Genomic DNA, 10,453 nt, shown 5'->3' on the forward strand with positions numbered 1-10,453 from the left:
ATATGAAATTCACGAAAACAAAGCTTCCTCTATGAGGAAGCAATAGAAATAATTATGTAAATAATAAATCCGGCATAAGTGTGTTACAACATTATTTATTACCTCTCCACAATTACCTATCTTTGATAATGACCCTCAAAAGAAGAGAAAAAGAGTGAAAATGAAGAAAAATATAGTTTTATATGTACAATTGAATAAATTAATTTTTAAACAATTTACATCAGTGATTCTTCCGTTCGTGAAGATATATTTTCATTTAACATACATACATTTTATTTTGTTTCAAGTAACATAAAGTAGTGGAAATTATTGATAAATATAAATAAATAGACTACGAAAAATTAGAAAAATAAAATTGGCATATTGTAACAACAAAGATAATAAATAGTCACAAACAGCCCGGGTGGAAATGTGTCTGGGCGATCCAAGTTTCTATTTTGGGCCCCGTGGGGAATGTCGTGGCACGCCCGTATCGGAAATCTAGCCAGGCGCTGCCTAGTATTTCATCTAGGCGCTAGACAGAATTGTGCGAGGGTGCCAAGATGGGAAATCCAGTCGCTCGCTTGTCTACAAGAGAACACGTCGCGACGCGTCGACCAGTTTGCCGCGAACTGTCTCAATATCTGAAAGTTGAAAGATCATATTTGTTTTTCGTCTTAACTGGCCACGCGAATTCCGAGCATGGGAACAAGGGCTATCCAAAAAATAAGTTTTTCGTCTTCATAACATCGCTTTTGGGTCGGCATCAACATTCACTCGAATAAGGTACGCATTTAATTGTACACGGGAGAATAGAATAGCCTTTCGTTTACTCGGTTTCTGTTTCGGTCTTAATTACACAACAATTATAATACAGATTAATACAGATTAATATAGCTAGAATAACCTAACCTTATTATTTGCAGATGAGTTCTGACGAAAACGAGGGTCTCTGCGACTATCAGATCGTAGAGTTCGTTACTCGAGGACGTCCAGGTGTCAGAAAAATAGACCTTGTTCCAACAAAGTGGATTGAATACGACGTTAAAAAAGGGAAGCTTGTGACAAAATTTAAGCCACCTCCATACGAGGAACAAGATTTTAAAATTATCACAGATTTGGCCAAAAAATTGGCAGATGCGCCGAATGATTGGGTCACGTACGGCATCAAAGTCAGAGCACGAGCCAGTAAGTTTAGAATAAAGTCAAATATATTTTATTATATATTTGATTTTTTTGTCACATTTATTTAAACTATCTACGTCTGAGAAAGTACAAAGGGTTCATTAGCAGCGAAGGAAAGTTAAATTTAAAAAATATTCATCGTATGGCACACTCCTTTGCTACGCACAAAAATTAATTTCTTGCATCTTTTTCTGGGGTACATAGTTCAAATACATACTTTTACACTGGATTTAATATTGAATTATATACTAACAATAAGTGAAACTTATTACACCATCCAATATTTTTTATGTGTTGAAGTCTTTTATGTAAGAGCTTACAATTAGATAAGGTTCATATTTTTTTTTTCTAAAAGAGGTGCTCTCTAGACTGAGTTTTTAAAATTTCTTATCTCAATTGTATTATAAATGATAAAACGATTATTAACAAAAAGTAATTTTGAAAAAGATTTTTTATTATTAAAAAATAATATTTTTAACTATATTCTTTGAAGTTAGAATTGAATAAAAAATTTTAAAGACTCAGTTTCAAGTTTTATTTCCTTCTTTGAAGAAAATTATCCCAAATTGGTGCCAATCGATCTACCGATTGAATGTGATTCTATTTTACCAGGGATATTAATGTTTTTTATCATTATTAATCAAAATTCTTCAATAATTTGTCATTTAAGTGCATTATTTAATATAGCCTGTGAAGGATGAGCCTCTTTATACGTACATATCATTTGATGAAATATTAAAACAGATATCTATTTTAATTGTAGAGACGTATACTGATGGATGTGCAAAACTGAAGTCTCTGGAAAGTCAGCTTTATGCTTTCACAGATAGTGGAGCAGATCCGGAAAAAGTAGCTGCAAATATTGAGGAATCACTTAAAACGCAAACACTGAAACAACAAGTGCAAAATTTAAAGGCCACTATGAGTGCAGTAACTCCAATACCCGAGAAACCCAAAAGAAATACATCGCGCCCCACAGGAAAGAAAAGACGTAAATTTTCATTTATTTAAGCACAAGAATGGATTTTAAAAATATTTCAGCTCTAAATAAAAACGATTTTATGTAAATGTTTTATAGTTTGCTTTAAATGATATATCCTACAGCTGTTTTTATTATAAAAAATCCTGCTTCGCTTGGGTGTTTTATAAAAAACAGAACAATTCAGATCTGAATATTTTTATTAAATCAAACTTGCTTGCATGCATGTAATCGTTTTTCTGCATTTCAGTTTTGCTTTTAAAATAATAATTTTCATAATTTATTTGTATACTTTAAATAGAAGTTTTATTTGACAAAATATTTTTTTGCAATCACATTTAATTATAAAAATTATATATTAAAATTAAATATATATTAATAATGTATGAATTCTTTATATTGTTTCATTTGAACCAGCAGTTTCCGACCGAAGTGCTAGAAAGGACGTAAAAGTAACTACTTCATCAAAGCAGCAAGTTTCACAGAAGGATAGACAGTTAATGTGTTCCAGGCATCGTATTTTCTCATCATGTAAGATTTTTTTGCATAATAATTTAATTACATATCTTTATTTCTTAAGATCCAATTAAACAGTATTTATAACTATTATATAATAAAACTTTGACTTTGTTATGTAATATTTTTAAAGCATCAAGTTCAGCTGAGGATTCGATTTGTGATGAGGCAGAAAAGCATACATCCAATATTTTTTTACAAACTGAAAAGGGTATTTTATAATAAATAATTGAAATCTTAAATACATTATAAATTTTTTAAAAGAATAGTGTTTATTATGACTTTCTTTATATTTCAGATATTGGCTTACAGTCGCAATTACAATTGCCTAATGATAATCTACACGATTCAACAAAAAAAGATGAATTTAATAATAATACGAGTAGGCAACATACGACTTTCATATGTACAAATCTGTATAAAATTATGAATTTTATTCATTATCATTTTTGCATATATTTAGGCGAAGTCATTCCGAAAATAAAACATACAACTATGACGATTCAGAAGTTGGTTGGAACAGCAAAAGAAGCAACAGACGCAACGGAGCGTTCGAAATCCTTAAGCACTATGAGTGCAGTAACTCCAATACCCGAGAAATCCAAAAGAGATACATCGCGCCCCACAGGAAAGAAAAGACGTAAATTTTCATTTGTTTAAACACAATTAAGAATGGATTTTAAAAATATTTTAGCTCTAAATAGAAACAATTTTATGTAAATGTTTTATATTTAATTGCTTTAAATGATATATCCTACAGCTGTTTTTATTATAAAAAATCCTGTTTCACTTGGGTGTTTTATAAAAAACAGAACAATTCAGATCTGAATATATTTATTAAATCAAACTTGCTTGCATGTAATCATTTTTCTGTATTTCAGTTTTACTTTTGAAATAATAATTTCCATAATTTATTTGTATACTTTAAAAATAGAAGTTTTATTTGACAAAATATTTGCTTGCAATTACATTTAATTATAACAATTACATATTAAAATTAAATATATATTAATAATGTATGAATTCTTTATATTGTTTCATGTGAACTAGCCTTTTCCGACCAAAGTGCTAGAAAGGATGTAAAAGTAACTACTTCATCAAAGCAGCAAGTTTTACAGAAAGATAGACAGTTAATGTGTTCCAGGCATCGTATTTTCTCATCATGTAAGATTTTTTTGCATAATAATTTAATTACATATCTTTATTTCTTAAGATCCAATTAAACAGTATTTATAACTATTATATAATAAAACTTTGACTTTGTTATGTAATATTTTTAAAGCATCAAGTTCAGCTGAGGATTCGATTTGTGATGAGGCAGAAAAGTATACATCCAATAATTTTTTACAAACTGAAAAGGGTATTTCATAATAAATAATGGAAATCTTAAATACATTATGAATTTTTTAAAAGAATAGTGTTTATTATGACTTTCTTTATATTTCAGATATTGGCTTACAGTCGCAATTACAATTGCCTAATGATAATCTACACGATTCAACAAAAAAAGATGAATTTAATAATAATACGAGTAAGCAACATACGATTTTTATACGTACAAATCTGTATAAAATTATGAATTTTATACATTATTTTTTTTGCATATATTTAGGCGAAGTAATTCCGAAAATAAAACATACAACTATGACGATTCAGAAGTTTGTTGGAACAGCACAAGAAGCAACAGACGCAACAAAGCGTTCGAAATCCTTAAGCAAAAGTCGTACGTAGAACCTTTAATATTACGAAAACGCGCGCGAGCAAGCTTTTCATTTATTGTTAACTTTTAAATAATAAATATTACTTTTATTTATTTTATATAGTAGAATTTTATAACAATAATAAATGTCTAAAAATAACCTCGACCTACTCTGTAGTATATACTGAATGAGTGAGATTGGAATATTTTATTTTTTATCTTGATACACATGACAATTTGTTAATATTGACTAATTAAAAACTGTATTTTTGTATAAATAAATCAACAATTAATTTAATATCTTTAGGAGTATATGGACCTAATCAACAACTTTGTTCAGATTATAATAACTTAAAATTTGCATCAGTATGCACTTTTAAACTAACAAATCTGTTCATTCGCAATTATGTTCTATTGCAAATTTTTAATTACAGAAACTAAGTACAATAAAAATAAAAAATGTTTAAGAAATTAATCATCAAGCTCTATTCAAAACAATATTTTTTATTATTGTTATCTCTTACGTGTTCTCTGAAGTGTACTTTTAAGTATATTGAGCTAATCAAATTTACGCAAAATATTTAACATTTTTTGGAAGCTATTTGTGTTTGGCTTTAAATGATATTATTGTATAATATTAATTTCATTTAATAGATATGTTTGATATTTATGATATTTATGCATTCCAGAGTTTCTACTTATCATGAACTGCATTCAAGGGATTTCCGTGAATGTGAATGAAATAATGAAGAACCAACGTGAAATGAGAGACTTGTTCGAAGCATCCGGAGTGATTAAAGACGGCATTGGCGCAAATAATCAATCATTTACTGATAAATATAATATCTCCTTTCCAATGCGTACAAAAGACGATTTAAGTGCATTTCAAGAAATGTTAAAAACCAACGACATTTGCCGTCGCGATTTTGTAAGTTTTTTGTTACTTTTAATTTTATTACTTATTTTTCTATACATTTTTTCTATATATTTTTTAATGTTTAGAAGGCTTTCTTATATTTTTTTGTCGATCGACAATTGAATATTAGTAAAAGTGTCACAAACATAATGAAAAAATTAGTGACAAGGGAGCTTGCATTAATATGTACAGCACAAAAGAAAATTGATGCCAAAATTGTCCTAAAAGACACTCCGATCTGCGACTGCATTATTGGTAAGAAAATACAACTTTTCTCTATATTACTATTATTAAGAATTATTCTATGTTAATTTAGAGATAAAGAGTTTTATACATAATAATTGATATATTATATGTTGTATAGATGTTGTTGTAAACATTATTGAGAAGCATGGAAAATGTATTACCCAAAAGGAAATATATTCAGCTATAGGCATTACTTTAACGAACGCTAAGGATTGGGATGGTCATCGGTTACATCGATCAAAGAAAGCCAGAAATGACGATCAGATCAACCCTTAAATGACTATAATATTAAATATAATTCATTTCTCCTTTGTAACTGAGATTACTATATATATATATATATATATATATATATATATATATATATATCCTACTCGTTGTAACTGAGATATTAAATTACATATATTTAAAATATATATTTAAAGTTTACAATCGTCTTACAAGGAAACCTCGCGAAGTGTCAAATTCTGACTTTAATATAACTTTGTGTACATACAGATTATGTAAATAGATGAATTTAGAAAGTAGGAGTTGGTGCCAATAAACGGTTTTAAGGGGTGAAACCACCCCTGTCTGTATGTACACAAAGTTATATTAAAATCAGAATTTGACACTTCGCAAGGTTCCCTTGTTAGTATTTATTTATTAATTTTAAATCTAACTAAGTTATCCTAGTCTTACCCTATCTCTTTCTACATAGCGGCTAGACAGATTTAATGTCTTGGGGCAACATTGCTCCGCGAGCCAGGGCCTAGATAGTTTTCCAATATTGGAGCTGGCCATTATTGCCGTTACCACCCAGTACAACCCCAGGCTAGCCTTCTATCATAGCGCCCACATTAACTCGTGGAAAACTAGCCGGAGCCCATACAGCGCCAGGTTGTAATTTCCACCCGGGAGCAGGAATACGATTATGAAGTACTGAAAAAAAATTATGAATTTTATTAATCGACCGTTACGAGTCGATCAACAACAATTTGCATTATATAATTCTGGGAGTCTGATTTTGTTAAAGTGGGTTACGATTACTTATTATTAATATATACAAAGTTTCTCATTCTCTCTTTCTTTTCTTCATTGTAATCATCGTACGAACTTTTTAATTAGAATTGAAAGTCCTAATGTCGAGCCCGCGCTAGTTTGCGAGTTATGATTAATCCGCGCTATGAGTGACAGACGTAAATGCATTAGAATCAGTAAAAAAATTCAAAGTGCGATGTGAGAATTGTGCAAGTATAAAAGAATTCTGCTTATTATTTTATATATTTATAAGAGAAATATAATAATTGTACAAAATAATTCCGTTTATAATTTTATATTTAAGAAATATAATAATTATACAAATATAAAAGAATTTTGTTCATAATTTTCATGCGTATTCCAATGTACGTGTGTATTTTAATATAGATATATATTTTATATATATTTGAATTTTCTAAATTTCTCGCAATATACGGTACATGAAACTGCATTAAAATCAGTAAAAAGTTTAAAGTGCTATGCGAGAATCGTGTAAATATAAAAGAATTCTATTTGTAATTTTATCTTCAAGAAATATATATTAATTATACAAATATTTAAAAAAAGAATTTAGTTTATAATTTTACCTACGAATTCCAATTATATTTCATATACATGCGTGTATTTTAATTTTTCAAATTTTTCTCGCAATATACGGTACATGAAATTATAAGCAGAACTCTCCCAAATTTTGGCGCAAAATTCTATACATATCTATACTTATTTAAGCAACGTTAACGAAAGGTTTTGTGCAAAATATCTATCGCAGCAAAATAATAGTTAGAATTGTAATTTCCATTCCTCGATTCCCGAATATGCATGTATATAAAATATACATATATTAAAATATACACATATACTGGAATACGTATGTAAAATTATAGATAAAGTTTTTTTATATTTGTACAGTTATTATTTTTCCTTAAATATAGATAAATCTTGCAAAAATATCTGCTCCGATTAAACAGCCACCATCGCCTCGATACCCCTCGATTACTGATTGTGGAAGTTAATTAATCCAGACTAATGATTACTAATTGTTCGCACAAACATACAACACTCGCATTTCGAGAGACAGCTACGCGACGTCGACTATTGAGACAAAACGAAGAATACGGCCAGTTAAACCTGTGAAAGCCAACGAAAGATTCGGCATACGTGGTTCTCTTATCGTTGATCTATTCGTTTTCGGTATTTTTGAATCGGCGCGGCCGCGCGCGTCGTGCCGCGTAGGCTGGGTAGGCCGTGACGTAACCGCGCGAGGCGCGCCGGGGCAGAGGACGTTCCGTCCCTCGCATTCTTCGCATCATCTTTCGAGCCGCAGCGCTGAGACGAGTGCCACGGGAGGATATGCGCGATCATTCTCTCGCAATTAAACGATGCCACGGCCGCACTATCGAGCTCCTCGATCCCGTAGATGCTATGTCGTTCTTGTTTACTTGAGATGATATACGAGAATCGGCCCGCGAATCGCGGCCTTTCTCTCGCGATCGCTGCTCCTTCGACGACGTGAACTGAACAAAGGAAGAACTGTGAAAGTGTCGATCGCTTGTTAACGTGCGAGTAGTTTCCGTGTGGACTTACGCGATTTATTCAATCGAGATACATCTCGTACATCGCGCGAGTGATATCGAGGTTCAAACTGCGTCGCTGCTCTGACTCGCGTAGTACTGGAAAACGGCGCAGGCGCCATGATTGTTCATTGGCGGAACGTCGCGGACACGCAGCGGATCGAGCTCGCGCCGGTGGTCGTCACGACGATGTTTCACGGTGATTGTTACGGTGCGTGCAACTTGTAGTGAACTCGATACCGGGATTTGACAATCGTGTGGTGTAGACTCGGCACTCGTGCGTCGGTGGCTCGTTGAAATGAGTATTTCGCGAGGAAATAGCCGGCCGGTATCTGCCGCGTACTTGCCGCGCGCCGCGGCGTCGCGGGTGTCTAACGATTGAATCTTAATTCGTGCGTATATCCTCGTACGTGTAGGGGAGACCGGGGCTAGACCGTTAGTTTTTTTTCGGTGCCGATTTTTAACAACAAAATAAATAATTGTAGTTAAAAGTGGTATACCACTGTAAAGAGTGAACCTTTAGCTACAAAATTTATACAGGAAATTTTTATCTACGTCGCTTTGTTTAACCGGTATAGAGCAAAAACGACAACGGTGCAAAAATTGAAATCTCAAAAATGCCGGGGTTTAACCGTTACACTGCATTTTCAATACATATACGTACATCTAATCCTGAAAAATGATAGGATACATCTTAATAATTGTTTTTTAAGAGAAAAATATAAAAATTTATTTAAAATTTTTATGCGAAACGTTATTAAAAAATAGTTACGAGGGTTCCTCTTTCCGCAGAAGTCACTCGCCCGACTTGTTTCACTCCTCGACGTCCGATGACTCTATTCGGTGTCTGAATGGTTGTAATTCCCGTCTCATCCATATTCCATATGCAGTGAGCCTGGAAATGCCCGGAAATGCCTTGGAAATGCACCCGGACTGCTTACTGACGGATTAACCCCAAACACAAGTTTCAGGTTTGATCGCCCACGAAATATTAGACATCAACGATAATGAAAAAACTACACTGGATTCGTGTTCAGCATGCATTACTCTTTATAATCACGTACCTCGAGATTTGGAGAGCAAATATTATAGCAGATATTACAAAATTTCCACGCGCAGAAAATGTAACTTTCACCTTCCGAAAACACGTTTGCCCTCCTAAAAATCATAACACGGCAGGTAATCTGCCGAAACTCCGTTGGTCACATGGGTACCATAAGCAGCGTTTACAATGTTAATAGCGAGTTCGCACAATATACAGGTTCCGAGATATTTGATTTGGCGGATTTACCCCGTTAGCGGTCTAGCCCCGGTCTCCCCTACTTTTTTCTCGCGAGACTGAACGAGTGACGCGTGAAGTTGGCTCCGCGATCCGCGATTCTCCGTTCAGTCCTACCCGCTTCCCGTTTCCCGGCATAACGTTCGCGCCACTTCGTGTAACGTCGTCGATGTCGAGCGGATCGTGTCTCTCTCGTTACGTTGTGGTGTAGTAAAGCCCGCGTCGATTAACGCCGGGAGTATGTAAAGTGTCGCGCGTTACTTCGGTAATTAGCACGCGCGATCGTAATTAGCCTCTCTTTCGCGAGTGTCGCGTCGAACGTACATACGTCGAATTTGCGTTGTGCTAGTGCGAAATGGTGGGACCTGAGAGAGGAGGTGGCGGCCTGGGAGGCATCGGGCGACGGCGGAGCAACCCTATGGTGAATATCATTATTTACATATTGCTCGTTAACTTCACTTCGGAATTAATTTTTAATTTTCTTCTTTCGTTTATTTGTAAATCGCCTGGTCGAACGATTCGTACAAGTGCACCTGAATAATTTGTATAAGTAATAAAAAGGGAAACTTTTGTCTGTGGACTTTGTACGAAAGTTTACGGAAAAGATTTCTTCGCGGAAATTATATAATCTTTTATTCCTGGTACTTACCTTTAAGAGACGAATAAGCATATTCGTGTACTTTATGTAAAATTATTAGGTTCTTTTTTATGTTAATTGTGCGTCATTTGAGCGCTAATTTGGATTTTGTCTTTGTGTGTTGCAGGTCGATGTAGCGTTACAACTCCGTTACTGCATATTGGTGAGTGAGAAGTTAACGTTTGTCTTATAAATCGAAATAATGAATCCGTGAAAAATAGCTGTACGAGATATAGATATGTGTATGCAGATATATGTATCAAATGTTACAAGAACGTATATTACAAATATAAAATATCATAGATTCCTTACTTTAAGATGGATGGGCTGGAATAAAATAGATATTTATATATATTTAATCCTGGAAATCATGTATTTATTTGTCGATTTATTATGTGCGAGAACGATTTTCGCACGACAGATATA

The 10,453-nt window shown here is 33.1% G+C and overlaps 1 protein-coding gene across 2 annotated transcripts; it reads left to right on the forward strand.

Moving 5' to 3' along the window:
- Positions 1-403: 403 nt before the first annotated feature.
- On the forward strand, positions 404-5,954 carry LOC139784007 (uncharacterized). Of its 2 annotated transcripts, none has more exons than XM_071723179.1 (14): positions 404-765; positions 906-1,167; positions 1,928-2,155; positions 2,561-2,674; positions 2,793-2,870; positions 2,958-3,041; positions 3,123-3,299; positions 3,710-3,823; positions 3,942-4,019; positions 4,107-4,190; positions 4,272-4,382; positions 5,048-5,286; positions 5,361-5,529; positions 5,639-5,954. In XM_071723179.1, exons 2-14 carry the CDS (start codon positions 906-908, stop codon positions 5,794-5,796), a joined length of 1,896 nt encoding a protein of 631 aa, XP_071579280.1. In that variant the 5' UTR covers positions 404-765; the 3' UTR covers positions 5,797-5,954. The 2 variants fall into 2 exon arrangements, with proteins under 2 accessions (XP_071579280.1, XP_071579281.1); XM_071723180.1 differs by having other exon boundaries at positions 2,564-2,674.
- Positions 5,955-10,453: the final 4,499 nt, after the last annotated feature.

Source organism: Temnothorax nylanderi, unplaced genomic scaffold, assembly GCF_030848795.1.
Source record: "Temnothorax nylanderi isolate EJ_2023f unplaced genomic scaffold, tnyl_v1.0 TNYL_tig0571_pilon, whole genome shotgun sequence".
Taxonomy (NCBI): Eukaryota; Metazoa; Arthropoda; class Insecta; order Hymenoptera; family Formicidae; genus Temnothorax; species Temnothorax nylanderi.